The sequence below is a fragment of the Narcine bancroftii genome, chromosome 3 (assembly GCF_036971445.1).
Source record: "Narcine bancroftii isolate sNarBan1 chromosome 3, sNarBan1.hap1, whole genome shotgun sequence".
Classification (NCBI taxonomy): Eukaryota; Metazoa; Chordata; class Chondrichthyes; order Torpediniformes; family Narcinidae; genus Narcine; species Narcine bancroftii.
In genome coordinates this window covers 158036855-158064171 of record NC_091471.1, presented here as the reverse complement: position 1 = coordinate 158064171, position 27317 = coordinate 158036855, and the positions used below count along the sequence as shown (strand labels likewise).

The window sequence follows — 27317 nt, the reverse complement described above, 5'->3', positions numbered from 1 at the left end:
ATGGGAAGAGGATATGCCGTGATGCTGCTGAAGGGCAGAAAAAGTTCAAAGGGCCTAATAGCCACAAGCAAGCCCCTTGTTTTGATGATGATCCAAAGGTTTGTTCTCCCTCTCGGCCCCCAAAAGGACCAGGCTGGTTAGACTGGTGAAGGTAGTCTATGAATTGGTGACTGGAACCCTTCGTCCACTGTGTGAGGGCTCAAGATTACAAATCACTAACCTCAGAAGATCTTTTCGATTAATCAGGGCTTTCATGTAATCGGAGAGCTTCTTCTGCATCAGTGCCAGGCGGAGCCATGCTCTTCCCCTCCCAACCGCAGTCCTGCAGAAGTGGGCATCATCAGACATACCAATGCAAATGCATTCAGCCTTCAGGACTCTACTTCATTAGCAGAACCACATAAATGTAAATGCCACAAAATATCAAGTACAGCCTAACATGTTATCTTTAATATTTATACAGCCATGTAAAAGCACAATTTACTGAGGATTACAATAAAAAAGGTCAGTTAGCACCAGCATGAGGGCACTATTGTGGGGTTCCCTCAGGAGCCTGATGTTGTGGGGGAGAGATGGACTTTAAGCTTGTCAGTTCTTGTCTTCTCATTCTTGAACCTTCTTGCCAATGGGAGAGGGGAGAGGAGAGCGAGGAGAGCAAGGAACATTCTTTCCTTGGCAGAGGATGTGTAGATGAAGCCCATGGAGAGGGAAGTTTGTGTGATGTTCTGAGGTGCATTCACCACTTTCTACAGCCTTTTCTGATCTTGAGCAGAGCAGCTCCTGTCCCACACTGGGATGCATCCAGCAAGTCTGCTCTCAGTGATTCACCTGTAGAAGTTGTGGGACATGCCGAACCTCCTCAGTTTTCTAAGAAAGTAGAGGCATTGGGGCTTTCTAGACCAGCGGTTTTCAAACAGCCCCCCCTAAACCCACATTCCACCTTAAGCAATCCCTCTGCGATAGGTGCTCTATGATTAGTAAGGGATTGCTTAAGGTGGTATGTGAATGGGAAGAAAAAGTTTGAAAACCACTGTTCTAATCTTACATCATTGACTCGTTATGTGCACGGTTTCATAACTCCAAAGGAAATGGGCCATTGACAATTTTTCTTAATCAGAATATTTTGGTAATAATTGGGTCTAGAGCAGTGATTCTCCACCTTCCCTTCCCACTCACATACCACCTTAAGCAATCCCTTACTAATCACAGAGCACCTATTGCAGAGGGATTACTTAAAGTGGAATGTGAGTTTAGGGCAGTAATTTGAAAACCATTGGTTTAGACCATATGCTTGTCCCAGATTTTTGGAGACATTTCTCAGAACTAGAAGCAATCTACTCTTTCAAACTCAGCACCATTGATGTGGACGGGGTGTGGTTAATGTTATTGTGGGGACTTCTGCAGTGCCTCTAAGAAGGCATGTCAAACTGAGATCTGACATTAGTTACTCACTTCAGACCCGGCAGGTCCTTGACACTGACAGTGATCTCCCCTGCTTCAGGACACAGCCTCTCCACGAGTTCCAGCGCTCCCCAGAATGACTTGTTCTGTCCAAGGAATGTTTTCTTAACTGGTTTTAAAAAAAATCATGAGAGAAACACCAGCAAATTAAGATGGAGGAAGGAAAGATGTTTCCACTGGTAAGTGAGAATAGAATGAGGAGACAAGGCCTCAAGATTCAAGGGGGTAGATTTACATCACAGATGAGGAGGAACTGTTTCTCCAAGAGAGTAGTGAATGTGTCGAACTCTCTGCCCAAGTAAGCGTAGAGGCTGCCTCATTAAACATATTTAAGGCACAGATAGATGGACTTTTGAATAGCCGGGCAATGGAGAAAAGGTAGGTAGTTGGAGCAGACTCCATGGCCAGATCAGCCACGATCTTATTGAATGGTGGAACAGGATCGATGGGCAAGATGACTGATCCCTGCTCCTATTACTTTATCTCTGAAATGGACACAAGGGATATGTTGACTGCTTTTTTCAAGTGCAGGAAGCACCAGCATTCTGGAGCCAAAACCCCTATATCCACATTATCTTGTTTTTGCCATAGTACAGTCAGTGGGAGCTTGCTTCGCACAAGAGTGCCTGCAGGCGACAACACTTCACAAGATCTCTACTAGATTAATGGGAGCAATCCTATCAAAAGTATTAGTTTGTGGTACATGTGGATCAGTGGCAAGATCAATGCAAAGGCAAGTGACAAACCGTAGCTACAAGGTAAGGGCTAGTCATTTAAAACAGAGGTCTGGAGAATTTTCTCCTGTCAGTGAATGGTGAATCTCTGCAATTCTCTGCCCAAGGGTGGTGCCATTCAGGTGGAGATGGATAACTGTTTGAAATGGCAGAGAGAGGAGTCAATGCCACTACTGATCAGACAGGATCATGTTGAATGGGAGGGTAGGTTCAATGGGCTGAGAAGGCATCAGCTCTAATTTTCTTGTACTCTTATCTTCCCACCAGGTAAGACCAGTGTGTCTGGAGTCACACACAGGGCGGGGAATTTCCTTCCCTGTAGGTTGTTACTGAATGTCCAATCCAGAAGTGTCAAATTCCCCGTTAACCAACAGTTTCATAGATTAAATTTATGATAGCAATCTGGGCCAAGATCTTCACCTATCGAGATGAGATTGAACTCCTGAAACTGGATTAACGTCCTGATTCTGGATTACAGGAGTACTAACAAATGCACTTTGTCACAGGAAGATAATTTGCAAGTTTAATTCTCCTTCAAAAATTTCACTAGCCATGGAGAAGAGGACTGAAGGGCCTGTTACTGCTTTGTCAGCCAGAACAGTGAAAGGGAAATGAGTTTTTATATGAAACATCTTTGATCTCGAACACTCTCCTTGCAGATGGTCTGTAGACTACTTCCCACTTTTGCTTTATTTCTGAATTCCCACCTCTCGATATTTAGGTTAGTTCACACATAGTACAAGACACAGTACACAGGTGCAGAGTTTCAGATAGAGATCAGTTGATACTGAGCTAAGCCAGCATAATTTTACTAATTTGAATTTTGTCCTGGAGAGAATCAACCCCTGGTAGTTCTAGACATGGACTGAATCTGTGTTCTGAGAGAGTGGGGATGCACTGATCACAGAGTTCGGGACATAGCTCCTCTGATCCAGGGCTGGTTGATGGGGCAATTTCATCCCAAATAAAAAGGCCATGCCAATGATCTGAACTCTAAAGGAGGCCATTCAGCCCAATGTATTTGTGATTTCTCTCCCCTCCACCCTATTCCTACTTTTATCAATCTGCCTTATGGAAGCTCCTGTCAATCTGCTCACATTGGCAGAACATCTAGGTCACAGTCTGTCCTCATGAGAACATTCCCTCACTGTGTTGTTGAGCAACCCACCCTAGTACGGACCCCTCTATTAACCCAGGAAAAGTCTCCAGCAGCCCCTCATCAACCTCTGCTCTCATCTACACTTGGGTAATTATCCACATACCCCACTTCTAGTGAGCACCTCTTTGCCCTTGTTATCACATCCTCACCACCTCCTTGCATCCCCATCAGTCTGGGAACAGGACGTGGAAAGTTCTGGGAGGAGCAGATTGCGGTGGGGATGGAGATTGACAGGAAGTAATGCTCAGGCCCTTTGAAAATACCCTGCAACAACTTTGAGCACTTGCCACTTCAACCTGCAGGCACACCACACACCTTCCTCCCCATCAACACCACAACCATGTATAACTCTGGGACAGAAATGCATCTTTCCCCTGCCCATAATGAATGTGAAAACATCAGCCTAGTCAACTCCCAGGCACGAGGGCCAGAGGAGCTCACCTTTAACCAAAGCCAAACTCACTCTTGCTGGAGGAACCCAGCGGGTCAAGCTGCACCTGTAGGAGGAAAAGTGTGGTTAAACTTTCGAGCCGATACCCTTCATCAGATCTGAAGGATGTGCACAGATGCAGTAGAGGACAGGGTGGGAGGGGTGAGGCAGGGCCCCACAACAAAGCAGAGATGAAATATGATAATCATATTTCCATGTGGAGACCTTGTCTCACTCCTTCCATCCTGTCCTCTCTGCTCCTGAACCAACATCCCCCCCCCACCCCCAGTCATCATGCAGACTTTCAGCATGAAACATTAACTATTCCCTTTCTCCCATGGATTCTGTTTGTCCAGCAGATTGCATTTGGCTTTAGGTTTCAACATCTGCTGTCTCCCACTCACCTTTAAGACCGTGTTTGAGGCAGTGTTCCATCACCACGAAGAATTGCTGGAGCGGGGCGTAGTCAGAGTCTAGGGACCTGCCCAGGTTCAAGGCCGATTCAATCAGACCCTTGATGCTCAGTTTTGCCATATTCATGAGGTTGAGCCGTTCAATGGCAATGGGGTCCTTGGGGTCTGGAAGAGTTGGATGAAGTACAAGTTTACATCTTGGGCACAGGCAGAAGGCACTGACACAACTTGGTCAGCACAGAGAAGTCAATAACACCATCATCTATTGAACTATAGTTGATCAGTACAGTGACCTGGGTGTGATCCTGTGGCCATCACGACCTTCAGTTACATCTCCCATTGGCTGCGCAACATTCATGTCAACTGGAGATCAAATAGACTGTTTCCATATTGTTAACCCCATGTGGTCAAAGCCCTTGCCTTTTTACAAATTCCAAATGGGCTTTGTGTCGTCAGGTTGATTTTTCATAAAAGGAGTCCAGGACCCCTTGTGCTGTCACAGTGCTGGGTGCATTTTCATTCCCAGAATCACCAAAGTCCAATGACCAAACTCAATGCCAGCAGACCACAGGAGAGTTTCCTCATCAACCCAGCAAGAAGGGAGCACACTGGGTGACGACGGCTCCACATCACTCAGGGTCAGCCCTCAGGAACGTGAGCGTGAGGGTGGCTGGTACATGTGGGGGCAGCTCTCTGTCCTTCAGCCACTGTAACCCCCTCCCACCCCCCCCAGCTCTCTCTCACCGCCTGTGAGAACTTCCCTCAGAGCATCCTCTTTTCTAATGCCACAATTTCTCAGAAAGAGCCTAAGGAAATTTGCCATGCTCCCAAAGTCTCTCACCCAACTGATAGGTGGGCTATCACTGGATGTATTGCTGTGGGGATTGGGAATCACTCTTCCCAAGATCACAAGAAACTTCAGTTGTGAACACAGCTCAGACAATCACACACATATCCCCTCCCCTCCATCGACTCCGTCTACGCCTTCCCCTGTCTCAGGAAAGTTGCCAACATACTAAGGGCCCATTCAACCCTAGTCACACTCTCCACCCCCTCCTGAGGCAGAAGATACACAAGCTTGAAAACTCAGTCATCCAGATTCAAAGACAGTTTCATTCCCTACTCTGAACTCCTCATCATCATAGAATTCCACCTCCATTCATTCCACCCTTCCAGCTACTACCTCAGACCCATCTAATCTTCCATCCAGTTCTCCTTTGGAAGCTGCTCATGAATATGCTTCCATTGCTCATCGAGGTGGTGTCAGCCTCGACTTTGCGGTGACTTCTGTACTTCAGGAGGTAATATTCGTTTAACTGAATCTGGCATCACAATATTAAACCAACTTTTGATCAATATGGCTTCAATGGAAACCAAGGGAAAAGTCATCACTGACTTGCATTGAACAAAGGATATGGTCGTGGTTTTTGGAGGCCAATCATCTTACCCTCAGGATACAGTTCTTTCAGCCTAACTGATCCATGCTAACTACGAGGTTTATTTACAATAATATCATTTGCCACATCAAGCATGCAACCTGCTTCTTTTTCCCGATCTTAGTACCTGTCCAAATTGCTCTTTAGACGCCGCAACAGGATCCATCTCTCCTCTTCCTCTGGGACTTCGTACCAGATGACCATCAACCTTAATGAAAAACCTGCCCCTTTTATCTCCAACTCTTCCATGCTGATGAGCATCTTTTCAACCTTTCCAAATGTCTTTTGAACATGAGAATGTGGTGTTCAATATACAGAGGGAGATAGAGAAGAAATGCAAAAAAGAATAATGCTACAATAGTCATGGGGGATTTCAATACTCAGGTTGATACCTTTTAAAACAGAAATTTCTTGGTGAAAATCTGGAACTTGCTATCACAGGCAGCTGAGGAGGCCAAGTTGTTGGGTGTTCACAAGACAAAAATTGATAGGTATTTGAATAGTCAGGGTATTGATGGTTAAGGGGAGAAGGCAAGGGAGAGGGGCCGAGTGGGTGAATGGATCAGCTCATGATGGAATGGCAGAGCAGATTCGATGGGCCAAATGGCCTGCATTTTCTCCTATATCTTATGATATATAATTGTGCCCATTTCCGCTGGCAGTTCATTCCAGATATGGACCACCCTCAGAGTGAAAACGCTACCTTTCAGGTCCCTCTTAAATCTCATCTCTCAGCTTAAACCTATGCCCCCTAGTTCTAGAATGGTTTACACTGGGACTGTGGGCATTCAATTTATCATGTCCCTCATTATTTTATAAGCCTCTAATAACATCATCCTCAACAGCCTATGTTCCAGGGAATAAAGACCCAGCTTTAACTCACATCCTCCATTCCCAGCAATATCCTGGCGAATGACTAGACAATCAAGTCCGGAGCTCACATCTCAGGCACAACCACCAAATGCAGGCACTCCACCAAGACAGTAGAAATCTCACTGGGCTGGAGAAGAGTGAATGGTTAGCATTCCACATTCTCCCAACCTCCAGGTGAGGTGGTTTCTCCAGAAATTGGTGGTGAATTTATTAGCCACGAGCCATATTTAATCCATAAAACTGACTTCTACTGAAGTGTAGGAGAACTGGGTGGTGCAAATTGTGCAGTGGGTAGTGTCACCACCTCATGGCACTCATAGGAAGTGAAGATATTTAACTAACGTTTCTGGCCTAAGCTCTTCAACAAGGACAGGCACCTGTTAAAAGGTGGAGGAGGGAATACAGGAAAATAGGCAAGAAGCCATAGATGGACATGGATGGGAGGGAAGAATTGATTGGGGGAGGAGAGTAGCTCTGTGAATGCAGAGCTGAAGGAAAGGAGATGGAGAGAGAGAGAAAGGGTGCAGGGGAGTGAAAAAAGCTGGAGGAAAGGAGACATTGGAATAGGAAAAGGGAAACATGGGGATGAGGGGTGGATGGACTAACTGGAGAAGTCTATGTTAATGCCATCTGGTTGGAGGATGTCCAGACAGATAATGAGGTGGTGTTCCTCCAATTTGCAGGTGTTCTGAAGTGGGCATTTATGAGACAATGAGATACATGTTCATTTGGGAATGGGCCGGGGAACAGAAAAGCCTTTCAGAAGATGTTAACAGGGTTTGTGAGCAGGAGCCATAGCCACAGAGCAGTGATTCACAACTCAGGTTCAAATCCCGCCAGAACAGAAAGGAAATTTACATTTAGTTAATTCAGCATGTCAAAAGTAGATTATTGGTTACGGTGATCGTGTGGTCACAAAATTATTGTAGAGTCATCTGGCTCACAATGTTGTGATACATACAAGTACAATATACAGATGCATTGAAGTTCTTATAGCTGCCACACAGCTACGCAAGATACAATAGTACAAATTAAATGACCACAATGTGCCAGGAATACAATAAATATTGAACAATAGATATCGAAATATTTAGAATTGCACTTGGTGCAAAATTAAGTATGTTAGAGCACACAGCTATTTTGGTGGTCCCAGAATAGTTTATGGTTCAGGTTGGGTGTACAATGAGGAGGTTGAAGAGTCTGATAGGTGTTAAATCTTACTGTCTACAGAAATGGTCCAAAAAAACTCAGCTCAAGGGGGAACGAATGAATTGCCCAGTCTTTTCCACACCACAGAGAAGTTATATTGATGTTGTTGGCCAGCAGTGCTGAGGTCGTCTGACAGGGGCTTCATCTTATGAATGGACGCATTGGCATGGGTCGAGGAAAATGGGGAGGGGGTGGAAATGAGAGAGCCAAAGGGGGTGGGGGGGTTTGGAGCAACACCTCTGAAGTAATTCAGAGGTCAGATGGAATGAGCCAATTTCAGATGGGGCAGTGGGGAAATTTGACTAAGACACTACAACAAGAAGCGGGTGAAGTCAGCAAACCTGGAATTTCTTCCCCAGAAGACATACCATCACCCAGAGACGATCACCAATGTTTTGGCTAGTGAGAGTCCAGGGTCAAAAAACCAAGGCGAGTTAATCACCCCCTCCTCGCCTAACATCACTTCAGGGTCACCACTGCCCAGCTCAATGGCCTCTTCAACTCTAGCAGAGGAGCTCACCAAAACCTCCTTCTCCAACGGGCTGCCATGATCACAACAATCTATGCTGAGTAATCCTTTTTACAATGCTCCCATGAGGACATCAAACAAAAGTCAACAACCAGCCTCACAAGAGATAGTCAGGCAGGCGACTAAAGATGGTGAAAGCAGTGGGAGTTGAGGGGAGATTAAGAGGAAGCCTTTGAGCTTGGGGAAGAGTGGTGGGGGGGGGGGTCTGAAGGTGGAAGGGCTCTAGAGACCTTGGAGCCCATCACACTGAGCGTGGAGACCATGGATCTACGGAAAAGGACATGACCCATCCTGGAGAGAAAGGTTCTGGTGTTGTCCAACTCAAGAGACCAGCACCTAATCCAGAACAGCGCGGCCCTGCCGCCAGGCCCGTCAAAGGTGCTGTCTTTGGATACACTAGTCACAAGATCCTTGAAATAAAAATAAAGTTCTGAATAACCTGCTTCACTAAAATTTCTGAACTTTTATTCTTGGCTATTTTCCTGAAACAATTCACAACTTTTAACAGCTGAATAATTTTAACATTAAAATGAAGGCTGGACAATGATACCTGGTACAACCACAAACATCCTGCTGCAGAGACGATCTCCACTGAAGACATGTTTATGGTTGATCATTCCCGGCATTCTTTTGAATAGGCACAATTCCTGCCTGGAATTCCTACTACATCCTGCTGCCCAAACACCATCTACTACTTTCAGCTCGGAGGTGGGGGTGGGCAACACCGGATATTGGTGCCTGGGTGTGTCAGAGACAACAACTCAACCATTGTATTTTACCAGCACATATGTTTCAAGCACTGCAGTGTATATAACATGGAGTAGCACATTCATTTGATCTGTGAGGTCACAATTAAGCAATGGGATGTGGGGTTGCCTTGTGAGCAGAAATTGAGTAGCCTGGGACTATAATCACTGGGGGTGAGGGGGCATCTTAGAATGATATATACCATTATGATAGGAATGGATAAGGTAGAAGCAGGAAGGTTGTTTCCACTAGGAGGTGAGATTAGAATTCGGAGACACCGCCTTAAGATTCGGGGGAGTAGATTTAGGATCTTGATGGGGAGGAACGGGATTTTCGAGAGGACATAATCTGTGGAATTCTCTGCCCAGGAAGCAGTAGAGGACATTGAATGTGTATAAAATACATAGATTTTTGAATAGTCTAGGAATTAAGAATTATGGGGAACAGGTGGATGTGGAGCGGAGTCCACAGTTAGATCGGTCATTATCTTATTAAATGAAGGAGCTGGCTCGATGGGCCAGATGGCTAATTCCTGCACCTATTTCTTGTGTCTTTTATCATTTAAATGCAGGGAAGCATCCTGTATTCTGGAGCCAACAGCCATCCCCTAGTCAACTGGTTATCGCCACAGTATAGTCAATGGGAGCTTGTGCCACACAACCCATCAGATGCCCTGCAGGCGACTCTATTTCACCTGGCTGCGAAAGGAAGCCTGTGGAGAATGTGACAACCTCAGGCCTCTAACCGAAGCAAGTACAGGATCCGAGAAGCAATGCTAATACGCACCTTCAGCGTCATCAAGCATTTCATCAAGCTGATCCACCCACACTGTTAAATCCTCCCAAGAGCCTTTCAAAGGGCAGCAAAAAATAAAAAGAAAAGGAATAATGTCATGCAAATAAAGCCACCACAAAAAAAAAACAGCTATTGAGGAAAATAAAGGACATTAATGCTGCAAAAATCACAAGTCAACTATGGCCTGACTTGGAACATTTCCTTTGATTAACCACTAGCACAGATCTTCTAGCCCCAATGGTCTGCTCCTTTGTTCAGTTACCTGTAAAATTGCAGCATTGGGCTTAATAATACTGGCTTCACTCAGTAAGCCTGGATTCCACTCAACATGGCACATGGACTCAGAGGAAGCTCACAACATCAGAAAGGACAGAAAATAGAAGGCACTGTTTGCACCATCTCATTGCTGGTCAGCATGAGTGGCCTACCAACCCAAAGCCATGTCTCAGCTGTAATGGTTCCCCTTGCCCATCCTGGTAACAGGGCTGTGTGACACCCCAGTCACTTACACCAGCGTCTGTACCCTCACATCTGACCATGACACACTGAGTGCCAAATGCTCATTCTTTGTGGTGGTGGAAATTAGAAAGGCTGCTCACAGCCTCCCTCAACACCAGAAATGGGCACATTGAGCTGCTCCACCCTGCATCCATGAAGAGGGAGACAAAGACAGGATTTTGCTCCACATCTCATATTCCATCTTGGCAGTCTCTGACCAGGTGGCATCAGTATCGACCTCTAATTTCCGACACCAACCCCCCCCCCCCCCCCAGCATTTTTTTCTCCCACCACTTTCCCTGACCTCTATCCTTGTCCCTGCCCATCACCCAGATCTTCCTTTCTCTAGCTCCCCACACTCTTCCCATCCTTCTTTCTCAGCCTTTTGACCCACCCCCATTGCCTGTTTACTTTTTTTTTCCTTTCCCCTCCCATCTTCAGTATGCCTGTGCACCCTCTTATCCCTCCCCTCCCCTCTTCTTATTCAGGTGTTTGACTGATCTTTGGCATCCCTGAAGGGCTCAGGTCCTAATCGTTGACAGCCTGTTGCTTTTCAAGGATCCTGTAGACCTGCTGAGTCTAGCATCTGCAGACCTCTTTACACTAGACATTGTTATGCCTCTTCCCCAATATTTCAAATACTCAGCAGTCCACTTCCAATATGCCAACCTCTCAAACACCAAGCCTGATATCTCAGCGATGATCCACAGGAAGATGTGCCTCCGACATTTCCTTTGTTCCAACATCAACAGCTATGCCTTCAGATGCCTAGACTCCACGATCTAGAATTCCTTCCACCACCTTCTCACTTCTCTTCCCCCCACCCCCCTCCAACTATCCCTCCCTGTTATGGTGCTCTTTGAAGCTAACTCTTTCTTTAAGCTTGCTAATGACACTGCAATGGGTTTTCTCACTGTGAAGCTCCCTGCAGAGATGTTGTGGAATGGCTGCAAAGGGATGCCAACTTGACATGACATTCATCAAGTACCCATCCACTCTACCCTGTTCCATCCAGAGTCAAGGAGCAATCTCTACATATAGAAATACACAAGGGCCAGCAGGTCACCTTTCCAGCTTAGGATGTAGGCCTGTGTGGACTGGATTGACAGGTCAGGAAGTCTAGATGCAGAGAACACAGGTTCAAGGGGCATATCTGAGGGGTAGGTGTCACACTGTGGGTGGTGGTTATCTGGAGTGAACTGCCAGAGGAGGTTGAAGCAGATATAATTACAATGCTTGAAAGGTGTTTGGACAGGATGGAGATGGTCCTAATGCAGACAACTAGCTTCAGAGTAGACAGGCTTCATTGCAGGCATGATAATGGAGGCCAAAAAGCTCCACTTTTGCTGAAGGATTCACACAAGATCGAGAATGATCTTGACAATGTGGGTTGGGAGAGGACATCTCTTGTGGGGATCCAGGTTTAAAAACTATGTCAACCATTTAAAAAGCAGGCAAGACCAAATTTTCCCACAGCGTGGGGTGGGTGGGAAAGAGGGGCACTATCACGACTTTGGAACACTCTTCCTTACAGAGCACCAAGGCAAATCTGAGTAAAACATTTCAAGGTATGAGCAAAAAGCAGACAGGCGTCTGGATAAAAAGGCTGGGAGAAGAGAAAAGAAAGGGTGGGGGAGGACAGGCCTCCTGTGGATGCTGTGTGGCCTGCTGAGTTCTTCTAGCATTTGTGTTTTTTTTGTGGGGGGGGGGGGGAAGAGGTGAAGGAGATGGATAGGTTCCTGAAAAATTGTGGAGTGGGAGGTCAACAGGGCAAAATGGGAATGCAATCAGATCAGTGACAATCTTGCTGACTGGAAGAACAGAATGGAATAAATTGGTTCATCTCTTTGTTGTCAACCACAGATATTTCTGTGGTCATCTCTGCTAAAGGTGATACATTTATCTATCAATTGATGACAAACAATTAAGCTACATGCACTAAATAACCCAGACACAAACACTCCATTGTCTCTTGCAGGCATCATCTTAGTAAATGGGTTTAACAAGGCACAACTGTGTGGTGGAATAACTGGGTTCTTCCATACAGAGGGGAGTAGGGAATCTTGGACTCTCCCCAGTCCCCATCTTCAGCACAGAGAGTGGAATATGGAATCTGGGATACTCTCCAGTCATTCCCTTTGGGAACTCCATTGGGATTGGGTGGGGAGGCGAAAATCAAATGGAAATTCCAAGCAGAGATTTGGTTGGTCAAGAACGAGAAAGACAAGTTAAGATTCCTACGAGCGAGGATGTAAGTGAATGCAGGGCAAGTCCCACAAGGCTCCCTCATGTTCTTTATATCTAATACTTAAAATTTTCACATTATAGTGAATGCATATGGAAAAGTCTCCATCTGCACATAGACTGGGGAAAGGTCTCCATGCAGCGCAGACCTCCTATCTCAAAACATTCAACTTAATCAGTGGCATCAGACACCGTCCCTGTGAACATGGGGGAAGAGGTGGCATCAGATGCTGGGGTGGGCTCTGATTGGACAGCAGTGAGACTTTCCCTTTTTCCCTTCCAAGTTTTGGAAGGTTAACACAACTGCATTACACTTGGACCCGGTCATCCCGAATCCACCAAGAGGCAGTGAAGGAGAACAGAACCAAGCTATGGTTCTGGTTTGATGATGCTGTTCGTGGAAGAAATGAGGTAGGTGTGGTACAGCCAAACAGAAGAATAGTGGGTTCAAAAATCAAAGCAGTTTCTGTTAACAAAACTGGAATAAAGCAACCCAAAGAGACCATGCAGGGCAAGGTTATTCAGCCCATCAAGCCTAGGAGAGAACTCTCAGTCTAAATCCCCTGCCCTCTCCCCAGGTCTCTACAGATTTATTCAACCACTAGCCACAAATATTCCTGTTGAATCGACTTCCACCATTCTTTAGGTCAGGTCCCAGGTGATAAGTACTCACCAGAACCCCCGCTTCCCATTACTTTAAAGCAAGATCTCCTCTGGTCATTGGCCCTCCCGTTATCAGAGGCAGGCTCTCTTCATCACTTTCTGATTCTAAGCTCCATAACCTTCCCCACTTTGCCCAAATTAAGAGAAGGAGGCCATTTGGCCCTTCAAGCTTGTCCTTGACATTCAACATGATCACAGCGGATCGACCCCAGGCTCAATTTCTCTGTTCTCCCAGTTCCCCATCACCCTCAGTCCCTTAATCTTTCAAAAATATTAACCATCTTAAAGATCTCAATGACCTAACCTTCACCTCTCTCCAGGGCAAAGAATCCAAGGGATTCACTCCCCCCTTAGCGTTGTAAATCACACCCCACAACACTGAAACCTCATCCCAGACTCTCCCACTAGTGAAAATATCTCAACATCTACTCTGACACACTCCTGTGATGTATGTTTCTATGAGATCGCCCTTCATTCTTCCAAACTACTTAAATGCATCTAATTCATTAAGTCACTGCTGAGAGAAAACCCTCTCAACCTCGGGAATTGTGTTTTTTAGCAATTCCACAAATCTAACTTCTGAGTCATTTTGCTAAATAACCCACCCCAATCTCCAGATCCTTCCTGGGGCAGAGTCTACATTAGGACCCCCCCCCTCCCCCCACTGCTCTGATGTCCAACTTAATATAACGAGATCTCTTCCTTCTATACCTCCAAGCCCTGGATTCAGTTAGATTTTTCTCCAAATGTACAAGGCACGGTATATACCTGGATTTTAGTTACAACCTCTCGATGGAAAATGTAATCAGGCAGCACTAAAAGATGGAACTGCTGGAATAGGGTTTATGAAAGGACTTCCCTCTCTTAGATTGCAAGGCTCCCCCCCCCCCCCCATTGAAACATTAATCACAGTTCCGGAAAGCAAGTCCTGTGTGAAAATCCTTTGTCACAATAACCTGACGGTACTGCGCCTCCTGTACGTTCAACGGGGATATCTGCAGCCGGGAGGGAAGGCAAGCGTTAACACTGATGGTGGCGAGATGACTGACGCGGAATTAGGAGGCAACTGCATCCCTCTGGCTTCTGCCCCTCCCTCGGCGAAACGAGAGCCTTTACCTTGTCGCCTGCGCGTTTCCAATTCTCCTGCCTCACTGGGTGGTCGCAAACTCAATCGATGCCCCTTTTCTCAGTTGCACTTCAACGTCACTGAACCCCCCCATTGTATTGAAAAAAATCCCCCTTGCAACAGCTGGCAATGACCTGAGGACTGACTGGGTTGCAACCTCCCCTCGGCCGGCCACGGTGAATGGCGAGGATCGCCTACTCCAGACTAACAATGACCGGATTTTCAAAATCCCACCCTTTGGGCACAAAATTTCGGTCCCAGGCTCGGCATTGCTTTTAGTTTTAGGGATCCCTTTCGCGGTGGTGGGGAGCAGGGCCGTCACGAGTGCCCCAGTGGGCTCGCTCTCTCCGCGGGCACGGCGACCGCGGTGCCCAGACCTCGCCCTACCTTCGTGGCTGGGTTCCGGGTCGGGGGTGAGGGAGATGTCGTTCAGCTCCCTCAGGCACAGCCACTCGCCATCCACCGACACTCGGAAGTTGCACAGGTAGATGGTCTCCCTGGCCGCTTGGGTGATCCTATCCGTGGTCGGAGTCGGGGCGTCGCTCTGGGGAGTCACGTCGGACATGGTGACTCGGCGGCTGCGATGTCCTGCTGCTGCTCTTGCTCTCTCTCTCGCAGAGCGGGCTGGCGTGCAACGTTCACAAGCCCAGCCTCGACCCTGACTCAGCACACCCAGCCCAAGCCCCGGTGATGCGCAGTGCTCTGGCGGAGGCACCAAAGGCTCAGATGGTCACCCCACCGACCAGGCTCAGGGCACCGCCGCCAGAAACACCACTCCTTCCTTTGCAGATCCTACATGAACTAAAATGGCTGGCTCAGTCTAACCCTGGGAGAAGGGGGTGGGGGGGAGAGAAGAGAAAGAATCGAGCACCACCTGACTTTGATCCCAATCCATAAACAGTTCCCGAGATGCTCGTTGGAAGAGGGGGGGGGGGGGGGGGAGGAATGATGCTGCAGCAAAGTCTAATTGGTGCTCGCCTGATGCTGGTCCCAGGCTGAAGTAACGACGCACACACTCATTCATCCGCCTCTAGGCAGAATGCAGTGCAGAGCCCCGGTGCGCCGCAGCCTCCAATCCCCCCCCCCGCACTTCCACAAGTAGACTTTGCCTGACAGTATGGGCTTTGGGAAGGTTTCCCCTGGCTTGGGGGGGGGGGGGGGGGGGGTCACGGGCTCAGAATAAAGGGACAGCATTTCAGGACAGAGACGAGGACTTTCTTTCCCCCAGAGGTAGAGGAACCCGTGTAATTCTCTCGTTCTGAGGGCCGTGGGGGCTCAATTCATTCAGGGTTCATTCAAAATTGAAATCAAATCAAAATCTGCATTTTGAGGGGTCCGGGGCTCTGTGAGGGGTCCGGGGCTTTGAGGTGGGGGGGGGGGGGAAGAGCATGATCGAATGTTGCAGCAAACTGGCCGCCTCCTTGTTCCTCTTCAGGAGGACATGAAAGCAGGAGATCTTCAAGAAGGTGACATGCAGGGCCACAGACCAAGTGTTAGAAGGTCAGAGATTGTGGATTGTGGTTGATTTTGTAACCAGCATGGAAACAACAGATCAAAATACCTTCTGTTGTAATTTCTTCACAGTTCTACAATTCTCTCCAGATCTTGGGTAAAATTTATCCTTCAACCAACAATTTCCCCCCACCCCGAGGATGGAGGGTGGTTTGCTTCCATTCTTCTCTGGACTGTTCAAGAGACTAATAAGGTGTGGCAGGGCAGTAACTGATAGGGTGGTTGGTTGGGTAGTCTGTGAGGTGGTTCATTCTTCACTTGCCTGTAAACCCCCTACACATGGGCTGGAGATTCCCAATCCTATCCCACATGCTCCTCCACTTCAGGAGTCATTGGGATATTGCACGTCATTAAGGCAGCCTTGAGCAGATCCTTGAACATTTCCCTCTGCCTACCTGGTGACCTCTTCCTGTGGCAGAGAATAGAACCACCTGCTTGAGAAGTTTGGTGACCAGTTTGCAAATGATGGGGCCAGCCATCAGAAAGAGTTAGAAAGAGCTCTTAAAGATAGTGGAGTCAAGGGATATAGGGAGAAGACAGGAATGGGGTACTGATTGTGGATGATCAGCCATAATCACAGTGAATGGCAGTGCTGGCTTGAAGGGCTGAATAGCCTACTCCTGGACCTATTGTCTGTTGACTAACTCAGTCAACAGTATGAATAGGGGTGCAGTGCCCAAGAGAGGACACTGGCATTAGTTCACCATCTCCAGTAAATTTGGAGGAATTTGCAGAGAAAGAGTTGATGCCATCGACCTGGAGGACCTGCTGTCAGTCCTCCAAGTCTCAGAAGCATCTAAGCAGGTAAGATTCACTGGTATCATCCCTATACACCCTGTTTAGCACCAGATCTGAGGTCTTCATTTTTAAATCCCCTTTCCCTCAATTGACCACAGACAATGCTGGTAAATTTCACTGTCATCATCTGCTTTGTCTCACTTGTTGTGGTCCACACTTTCCAGAGTCTCATCATGAGGGAGCACTGTACAGCAGCAGGAGCGGGATGGTGGAGAACTCTGGTTAGACAAATGTGTTCATGGCTCAACCTCACATACGTATCCTGCAGCAAACCCATGATGATGGTGGGTTTCACAGGGTGAGTCAGCATTGATTACCCTTGAGAAAGCGGTGGGGGGCTTACAGCTACCAAACTTTAAGAATTATTATGGAGCAGCACAATTAAGATATCTATCAGTTTTTTTTTTAATCAAACAAGGGAAAAACCAGGTTGGACCAGGTTAGAGCTAGATAAAATAGGGGAGAAGGTACCAGAACATATACTTTATAAGTGGGATGAAAAACTGGTGCAACATGGAAGTTCACCAGTACTGCACCATCTGCTCAACATTTGGAAGAAGATTCACGTAGAAAGGAAAAAAACAAAATTACCAACTACCAAAATTATTATTGATGCAAAATCAACTAATCCCTTTTCCAATAGATAAGCTTTCCTTTAGAGAATGGGAGAGAAAAGGGATCAAAAGAATAGAAATTTTTTTTTTGGGAAATAATTTATTATCTTTTGAACAAATGAAGTACAAATATGGTATAACTCACGGTACAATGTTTGCATACCACCAACTGAAAACCTACTTCAAGGACAAATTGGGAAGCAGGCTGAGGTTACCAGAAGGAAGCAATTTTGAATATGTGATTACAGACACAATGATAATTAAAAGATTTATAACAAACATGTACATCAAACTGCAAGAGAAAGAGAACAATGAAATAAGCTGTAAACAATGAAATAAGCTGTAAACGATGAAATAAGCTGTAAACCCAAACAAAAATGGGAACAAGATCTAAAGATAAAGATGAAAAATGGGAAAATCTATGCTCCAGAACTATGAGAAATACAATAAACACGAGGTTACGCATGATACAATTGGTTACACAGGCTATATATCACGCCCCAAAAGTTAAATAAATGGGACACAACAATATCAGATAGATGTTTTCGCTGTAAGAAAGAAACGGGAACAACAGTACATGCAATTTGGGCATGTGAGAAAGTGGAAAAGTTTTGGGAAGATCTAAATCAGGTATTAAATAAAATCACAAAAAGCAACATATCAAAAAAATCCAGAGATCTTTCTTCTAAGTAATACAAGAAGTAAAGAACTAGGCCTCAAATTGGATGAAGCACAAAAAAGATTTATTATGATAGCCTTAGCTGTAGCAAAAAAATGTATAATATCAACCTGGAAATCAGAAGAGAGTCTGAGAGTACAGCAATGGTACATAGAAATTAATAAAAGTATTCCATTGGAAAAAATAACATATAATTTATAAAATAAAGTCACATTATTTGATCAAATTTGGGATACATGGAACCATACATGGAACACAACAGAGAGGGCCTACCGCGGACCTCCACCCCCTAAAATTATAGAATGAGAAGACGACGAAATGAACTGACCCAGTGTGTAAAAGTAGATGACACAATTTTCTTGTTTATTTTTATTGTGTGATGACATTGTTTAATGGGTTTATTGTATTGTATATGTTCAATGTTTAGTGGGTAGGGAGGGGGGTGGGAAGGAGGGAGGGAAGGGAGGGGGGAAAATGACACTGTGTATATTCAAGAGGGAAATATTTGTGTGTATTTTGGTTAATATGGTTCATAGTGTGAAAAATAAAAAAATTTTAAAAAGAGAAAGCAGTGGGGTGCTGCCTTCTCCAGCTTTGTGGTGTGGGTATATCCACAATGCTGATGAGGGTGGGAGGGGGAGGAGGCTCAGGATTCTGACCCAGTAACAGTGATATATTCCCAAGTCGGGATGGGATGGAGGCACTTTTTACTTTTCCACAGTCATCAAATGCCTTGGTGGATTCTACTCCAGTTGTATTCTTTGTGACTTTTTAAATTTTTTTATTTTTATTTTTCACACTATGAACCATACTAACCAAAATACAGACAAACATTTCCCTCTTGAATATACAGTGCCTTTCCCCCCCCCACTTCCCTCCCTCCTTCACCCCACCCACTCAACATTCAACATATATGATACATTAAACCGATTAAACAATGTCATCACACAATGAAAATAAACAAGAAATTTGTGTCATCTACTTTTACACACTGGGTCAGTTCATTTTATCTTCTTCTCCTTCTGTCATTTTAGGTGGTGGAGGTCCGCGGTAAGACTTCTCTGTTGTGTTCCATGTACGGTTCCCAAATTTGTTCGAATACTGTGATGTTATTTCTTAAATTATATGTTATTTTTTCTAATGGAATGCATTTATTCTATGTACCATTGTTGTATTCTCAGGCTATCTTCTAATTTCCAGGTTGACATAATACATTTTTTTGCTACAGCTATCATAATAAATCTTTTTTGTGCTCCATCCAAATCAAGTCCAAGTTCTTATATTACTTAGAAGAAAGATCTCTGGATTTTTTTGATATGTTGCTTTTTGTGATTTTATTTAATACCTGGTTTAGATCTTCCCAAAACTTTTCCACTTTCTCACATGCCCAAATTGCATGTACTGTTGTTCCCGTTTCCTTCTTACAGCGAAAACATCTGTCTGATACTGTTGGGTCCCATTTATTTAACTTTTGGGGCATGGAAAATAGCCTGTGTAACCAATTATATTGTATCATGCGTAACCTCGTGTTTATTGTATTTCTCATAGTTCCGGAGCATAGATTTTCCCATGTTTCATTCTTTATCTTTATGTTTAGATCTTGTTCCTATTTTTGTTTGGGTTTACAGCTTGTTTTCTCATTCTCTTTCTCTTGCAGTTTGATGTACATGTTTGTTATAAATCTTTTAATTATCATTGTGTCTGTAATCACATATTCAAAATTGCTTCCTTCTGGTAACCTCAGTCTGCTTCCCAATTTGTCCTTCAAGTAGGTTTTCAGTTGGTAATATGCAAACATTGTACCGTGAGTTATACCATATTTGTACTTCATTTGTTCAAAAGATAATAATTTATTTCCCAAAAAACAATTTTCTATTCTTTTAATCCCTTTTCTCTCCCATTCTCCAAAGGAAAGGTTATCTATTGTGAAAGGGATTAGTTGATTTTGCGTCAATAATAATTTTGGCAGTTGGTAAATTGTTTTATTTCTTTCTACGTGAATCTTCTTCCAAATGTTAAGCAGATGGTGCAGTACTGGTGAATTCCTATGTTGCACCTTCTTTTCATCCCACTTATATAGTATATGTTCAGGTACTCCCCTATTTTATCTAGCTCTAATCTGGTCCAATCTGGTTTTTCCCTTGTTTGATAAAAATCTGATAGGTATCTTAATTGTGCTACTCTATAATAATTCTTAAAGTTTGGTAGCTGTAAGCCCCCTTGTTTGTACCATTCTGTTAATTTATCTAGTGCTATCCTCGGTTTCCCCTCTTTCCATAAGAATTTCCTTATTATTTTCTTTAGCTCCTTGAAGAATTTCTCTGTTAGGTGAATTGGTAACGATTGAAATAGGTATTGTATCCTTGGGAAGATATACATTTAAATGCAATTTACCCTTTCTATCAGTGTTAGTGGTAAGTCTTTCCAATGTTCTAAGTCGTCTTGTAATTTCTTCATTAATGGCTGATAATTTAGTTTGTATAGATGGCCTAGATTATCTAGTTGTATACCTAGTATTGAATTGCTTTTGTTTGCCATCTAAATGGTGATATTTTCTTAAACTTTGTGAAATCCGCATTATTCATTGGCATTGCTTCACTTTTATTTGCGTTGATTTTGTACCCCGATCCTTCTCCATATTTCTTCAATTTCTTATGTAATTCTTTTATTGATATTTCTGGTTCTGTTAAGTATACTAGCCATGGTGGGGAGCTGGCTGATGGAGGACCTCAGTTTTCTTCAGGCTGACTTCCAGGCCAAACATTTTGGCAGTTTCCGCAAAGCAGGACGTCAAGCGCTGAAGAGCTGGCTCTGAATGGGCAACTAAAGCGGCATCGTCTGCAAAGAGTTGTTCACGGACAAGTTTCTCTTGTGTCTTGGTGTGAGCTTGCAGGCGCCTCAGATTGAAGAGACTGCCATCCGTGCGGTACCGGATGTAAACAGCGTCTTCATTGTTGGGGTCTTTCATGGCTTGGTTCAGCATCATGCTGAAGAAGATTGAAAAGAGGGTTGGTGCCAGAACACAGCCTTGCTTCACGCCATTGTTAATGGAGAAGGGTTCAGAGAGCTCATTGCTGTATCTGACCCGACCTTGTTGGTTTTCGTGCAGTTGGATAATCATGTTGAGGAACTTTGGGGGACATCCGATGCGCTCTAGTATTTGCCAAAGCCCTTTCCTGCTCACGGTGTCGAAGGCTTTGGTGAGGTCAACAAAGGTGATGTAGAGTCCTTTGTTTTGTTCTCTGCATTTTTCTTGGAGCTGTCTGAGGGCAAAGACCATGTCAGTAGTTCCTCTGTTTGCGCGAAAGCCGCATTGTGATTCTGGGAGAATATTCTCGGCGACACTAGGTATTATTCTATTTAGTAGAATCCTAGCGAAGATTTTGCCTGCAATGGAGAGCAACGTGATTCCCCTGTAGTTTGAGCAGTCTGATTTCTCGCCTTTGTTTTTGTACAGGGTGATGATGGTGGCATCACGAAGATCCTGAGGCAGTTTACCTTGGTCCCAACAAAGCTTGAAAAACTCATGCAGTTTGGCATGCAGAGTTTTGCCGCCAGCCTTCCAGACTTCTGGGGGGATTCCATCCATACCTGCTGCTTTGCCACTTTTCAGTTGTTCGATTGCCTTATATGTCTCATCCAGGGTGGGAACCTCATCCAGCTCTAGCCTTAGGGGCTGTTGAGGGAGCTGGAGCAGGGCGGAATCTTGGACTGAGCGGTTGGCACTGAAAAGAGATTGGAAGTGTTCTGACCATCGGTTGAGGATGGAGATCTTGTCGCTGAGGAGGACTTTGCCGTCTGAGCTGCGCAGCGGGCTTTGGACTTGGGGTGAGGGGCCGTACACAGCCTTTAGAGCCTCGTAGAAACCCCTGAAGTCGCCAATGTCCGCGCTGAGCTGGGTTCGTTTGGCGAGGCTAGTCCACCACTCATTTTGGATCTCCCGGAGTTTGCGCTGAAGATGGCTGCATGCGCGACGGAAGGCTTGTTTCTTCTCTGGACAGGACGGCTTTGTAAGGTGAGCCTGGTGGGCAGCTCGCTTCTTTGCCAGCAGCTCCTGGATTTCCTGGCTGTTTTCGTCAAACCAGTCCTTGTTTTTCCTGGAGGAGAAGCCCAGTACCTCTTCAGTGGATTGCAGTATGGTAGTCTTCAACTGATCCCAGAGGGTTTCAGGGGACGGGTCCGTGAGGCGGATTGCATCGTCGAGCTTTGCTTTGAGGTTTGCCTGGAAGGTCCTCCATCAGCCAGCTCCCCACCATGATTACCAGCCCCCCCACATCTCCATCGGGCACACAAAACTCAAAACGGTCAACCAGTTTACCTATCTCGGCTGCACCATTTCATCAGATGCAAGGATCGACAATGAGATAGACAACGACTCGCCAAGGCAAATAGCGCCTTTGGAAGACTACACAAAAGAGTCTGGAAAAACAACCAACTGAAAAACCTCACAAAGATAAGCATATACAGAGCCGTTGTCATACCCACACTCCTGTTCGGCTCCGAATCATGGGTCCTCTACCGGCACCACCTACGGCTCCTAGAACGCTTCCACCAGCGATGTCTCCGCTCCATCCTCAACATCCATTGGAGCGCTTACATCCCTAACGTCGAAGTACTCGAGATGGCAGAGGTCGACAGCATCGAGTCCACGCTGCTGAAGATCCAGCTGTGCTGGATGGGTCACGTCTCCAGAATGGAGGACCATCGCCTTCCCAAGATCGTGTTATATGGCGAGCTCTCCACTGGCCACCGTGACAGAGGTGCACCAAAGAAAAGGTACAAGGACTGCCTAAAGAAATCTCTTGGTGCCTGCCACATTGACCACCGCCAGTGGGCTGATATCGCCTCAAACCGTGCATCTTGGCGCCTCACAGTTTGGCGGGCAGCAACCTCCTTTGAAGAAGACCGCAGAGCCTACCTCACTGACAAAAGGCAGAGGAGGAAAAACCCAACACCCAACCCCAACCCACCAATTTTCCCCTGCAACCGCTGCAATCGTGTCTGCCTGTCCCGCATCGGACTTGTCAGCCACAAACGAGCCTGCAGCTGACGTGGACTTTTTACCCCCTCCATAAATCTTCGTCCGCGAAGCCAAGCCAAAGAAGAAGTATACTATAACTGCTAATAGACTGATTTTATATTCCTTCTCTTTTATTTTTATCCCTCTTATTTTATTTTCTGTTCTTATCAGTTCTGCCAGTGGTTCTATAGCTAACGTGAACAGTGAGGGAGATAGTGGACATCCCTGCCTAGTCGATCTGCTTAATTTAAATTGGCTTGATATATATCCATTTACTGTCACCTTCGCCAATGATCCCTTATATAATGCTTTAATCCAATTAATATATTTCTCTGGTAGGTTGAACCTCTGTAGTACTTTGAATAAATAGTTCCACTCTACTCTGTCAAAGGCTTTCTCTGCATCTGAGGCAACTGCCACTGTTGGCGTCTTGTTTCCTTGTACTGCATGGATTAAGTTAATGAACTTACAGATATTGTCCATTGTTCGTCTTTTCTTAACAAATCCAGTTTGATCTAGTTTTACTATTTTTGGTACACAGTCGGCCAATCTGTTTGCTAATAGTTTAGCTATTATCTTATAATCTGTGTTAAGTAGAGATATTGGTCTATACGATGCTGGTGTTAGTGGATCTTTCCCCGTCTTTGGTATTGCTGTTTTGCATGAATCTGGCATGTTTTGTGTTTCTTCAATTTGGTTCATTACTTCCAGGAGAGGAGGAATTAATAAGTCTTTAAATGTTTTATAGAATTCTATTGGGAGTCCATCCTCTCCCGGCGTTTTATTGTTCTATAGTTTTTTTTAATATATCTTGTATTTCCTCTATTTCAAATCATATAACCACACTTACAAAACAGAACAGGCCAGTTCAGCCCTACTAGTCCATGCCATAACAAATCCCCACCCTCCTAGTCCCACCGACCAGCACCCGGTCCATACCCCTCCAGTCTTCTCCTCTCCATGAAACTATTCAGTCTTTCCTTAAATGTAACCAATGATCCCGCCTCAACCACATCTGCCGGAAGCTCATTCCACATCCCTACCACCCTTTGCGTAAAGAAATTTCCCCTCATGTTCCCCTTATAATTTTCCCCCTTCAATCTTAAACCCTGCTCTCTAGTTTGAATCTCCCCCACTCTTAATTCAAAAAGCCTATCCACATTTACTCTGTCTGTCCCTTTTAAAATCTTAAACACCTCTATCAAGTCCCCCCTCAATCTTCTATGCTCCAGAGAAAAAAGCCCTAGTCTGCACAACCTTTCCCTGTAACTCAAACCTTGAAATCCTGTCAAGATTATCATGAACCTTCTCTGCACTCTCTCTATTTTGTTTATATCTTTCCTATAATTTGGTGACCAAAACTGTACACAGTACTCCAAATTTGGTCTCACCAATGCCTTGTACAATTTCATCATAACCTCCCTACTCTTGAATTCAATACTCCGATTTATGAAGGCCAACATTGCAAATGCCTTCTTCACCACACCATCTACCTGAGTATCAGCCTTGAGGATACTATTTACCATCACTCCTAAATCCCTTTGTTGCTCTGCACATCTCAATAGCCTACCATTTAATGCATATGACCTATTTAGATTTGCCTTTCCAAAATGTAACACCTCACACTTATCTGTATTAAATTCCATCAGCCATTTCGCAGCCCACACCTCCAGCCTTCCTAAATCACCTTTTAATCTACGGTAATCTTCCTCACTGTCCACAACACCACCAATCTTTGTATCATCCGCAAACTTGCTGATCCAATTCTCCACCCCTACTTCCAGATCATTAATATATATATAACAAACAATAGTGGACCCAGGACCGATCCCTGAGGAACTCCACTAGTCACCGGCCTCCAATTGGACAAACAATTCTCTACCACTACTCTCTGACACCTCCCATCCAACCATTGCTGAATCCATTTCACTACCTCCTTATTTATACCTAATGCTTCCACCTTTGTTCCTAACCTCCTGTAGGGAACTTTGTCAAAAGCTTTACTAAAGTCTAAATTGACAACATTCACAGCTTTCCCTTCATCAACCTTTTTTGTAACCCCCTCGAAAAACTCAATCAGGTTTGTCAAGCATGGTCTGCCCGTGACAAAACCATGCTGATTACTCCCTATCAATCCCTATACCTCCAAATATTTGTAAATAGCATCCCTCAGAACACTTTCCATCAACTTGCCCACCACAGATGTCAAACTCACGGGCCTATAATTCCCAGGTTTACATTTGGACCTTTTCTTAAACAGCGGAACCACATGCACAACCCTCCAATCCTTTGGCACTACCCCCGTGGCCAGTGACATCCTAAATATCTCTGTTAATGGCCCCACTATCTGTCCACAAGCCTCCTTGAGTCTCCTTGGGAATATTTTGTCTGGTCCCGGAGATTTATCCACCTTTATCTTTTTCAACACAGCCATCACTACCTCCTCGGTTATCCTTATATGCTTCATTACCTCCCCACTATTTTTCTTTACTTCAACTGGTTCATTATTTTTTTCCCTAGTGAATTCCGAGGCAAAGAAAACATTCAAAATTTCCCTCATTTCCTCTGACTTCTCACTCAGCCTACCCTCGCTATCTACAAGGGGTCCAATTTTATCCCTCACTAATCTTTTACTTTTAATGTACCTATAGAAACCCTTTGGATTTATTTTTACTCTGTCTGCCAAAGCCTCTTCGTGCCTTTTTTTGGCCTTTCTAATTTCTAGATTCCTTCTACACACCTTGTAGTCCTCCTTCAAATTCTCATCTCCTTGCTCTTTATACCTCTTGTACACCTCCCTTTTTCACGTAACCAAATTTCCAATATTCCTCGAAAACCAAGCCTCCCTATGACTTCCAGCCTTTCCTTTGATCCTCACTAGGACATATCTACTCTGTACCCTCAAAATTTCTTTTTTGAATATCCTCCATTTTTTTTAAATAAAAATGATTTTATTAATTTATTTTGCTCCTCTTCTTGCAATTTCGGTAGTTAAATTTTAGCTAGAAACTCATCTATTTTGTCTTCTATTCTTTGTGACTTTGAAGCAGTTTCAATTTTAACAATACAGCACAATACGAGGCCCTTCCAGCCTAAGAAACCCATGCCATCCAATTAACCTACAAACCCTTCATGTATTTTGGAGGGTGGGAGGAAACCGGAGGACCTGGAGAAAACCGATACAGGTCACGGGGAGAACATACAGTCCCGGATTTGAACTCAGCTTGCTGTAATACCGTTGCGCTAACTGCTATACCAACTGTGCCACCCAACTGACATGGTTAAAACTGAATGGTTTGTTTGGCCATTTTAAGGGCAGGAATTGTCTAGAGTCCTATGTATAGGCCAGATCAGGTAAGGAAGGTAGATTTCTTCCACTACAGGACATTTAGTTATCCAGGGGTTAAGCAAGAAAGTCTGCAGATGCTGGGGTCAAGTGCAATACACAAAGATGCTGGAGAAACTCAACAGGTCTCGCTATATCTACTGGAAGTAAAGGGTAACCAACGATTCAAGCCTGAGTCCAAACTAGCAAATCAGATGGGTTTTTACATCCATCGACCATGTTTTCTGTTACACTTTTTAAATTCCAAAATTCGTAAATGCATTTAACACTATCTGCCCAGTAGGATTCAAAGCCAGATACCCAAGTCTTCGCCCTGCACATCAAGAGGATTAATCCAGTGATAACACCATCATGCCATTGTCTCCTCTAAATGTAAACGTCATCTGCTTGTTGAGGCTTGCAGTCACCGTGGGTTCAACAGGTAGGTCCGAAAATTATCCTCCTTCTCCATGGGGAGTGTTGGAGGGAAGGTACAAGTTGCAGTGAGGAAGAGGACAACAGGAGCTAACATTACCTGCTGCCATGTCCCCAAAGTTACAATGGCTGCACTTAAATACAAAGACCATAAACTGGTACATTCTGAAAGGTTAAGTTACAGACAATAGAGACTGCAGACGCTGGAACCTGAAGCAAAATGCAATTTGCTGGGGGAACTTAACAGGTTGAGCAGCATCCATGGGAGAGGAAGAATGGTCAACAATTCGGGCAAGAACCCTTCCTCAAAACTGAAAGGGCAGAGGGGAGATGTCAGTATGATGAGGACAGTATGGAATAGGTTGGACAGGGGCCAGTAAGAGATTGGTGAAACAGAAAGGGATGAAGAATGACAGAGAAATGGGGAGGGTGAAGAGTCGAGTTGGGAGGCAGATTGGTAGCTGCCAGGAAAAGGTAGAGAGAGGAAAACCTTCCTCCCACTGATGCCACTTGACTTGCAGAGTTCCTCCAACAGAGTTTTTATTTGCTGGAAGGTTTAGTGTTTGACAGGACTTGCTAATCCCTCTTTCCCATAGATGCGACTCAATCTGGTAGTT

The 27317-nt window shown here is 44.9% G+C and overlaps 1 protein-coding gene across 13 annotated transcripts in view; it reads right to left on the bottom strand.

The window, feature by feature from the left end:
• The window catches only part of rufy3 (RUN and FYVE domain containing 3), a 70360-nt gene that overhangs the window by 31580 nt on the left and 11463 nt on the right, over positions 1–27317 (bottom strand). For 5 of the 13 annotated variants that reach the window (XM_069925554.1, XM_069925558.1, XM_069925555.1 and 2 more), the window contains exons 2-4: positions 4189–4362; positions 1453–1570; positions 221–322 (exon numbers count right to left, since the gene is read on the bottom strand). In XM_069925554.1, the coding sequence (XP_069781655.1) occupies positions 221–322; positions 1453–1570; positions 4189–4362 (394 nt within the window). Of the gene's footprint in view, positions 1–220; positions 323–1452; positions 1571–4188; positions 4363–8794; positions 9024–9777; positions 9841–13959; positions 14069–14147; positions 14241–14307; positions 14403–14704; positions 15124–27317 lie in introns of those variants that run through there. The other 8 variants (XM_069925560.1, XM_069925557.1, XM_069925568.1 and 5 more) reach the window with 8 other exon arrangements.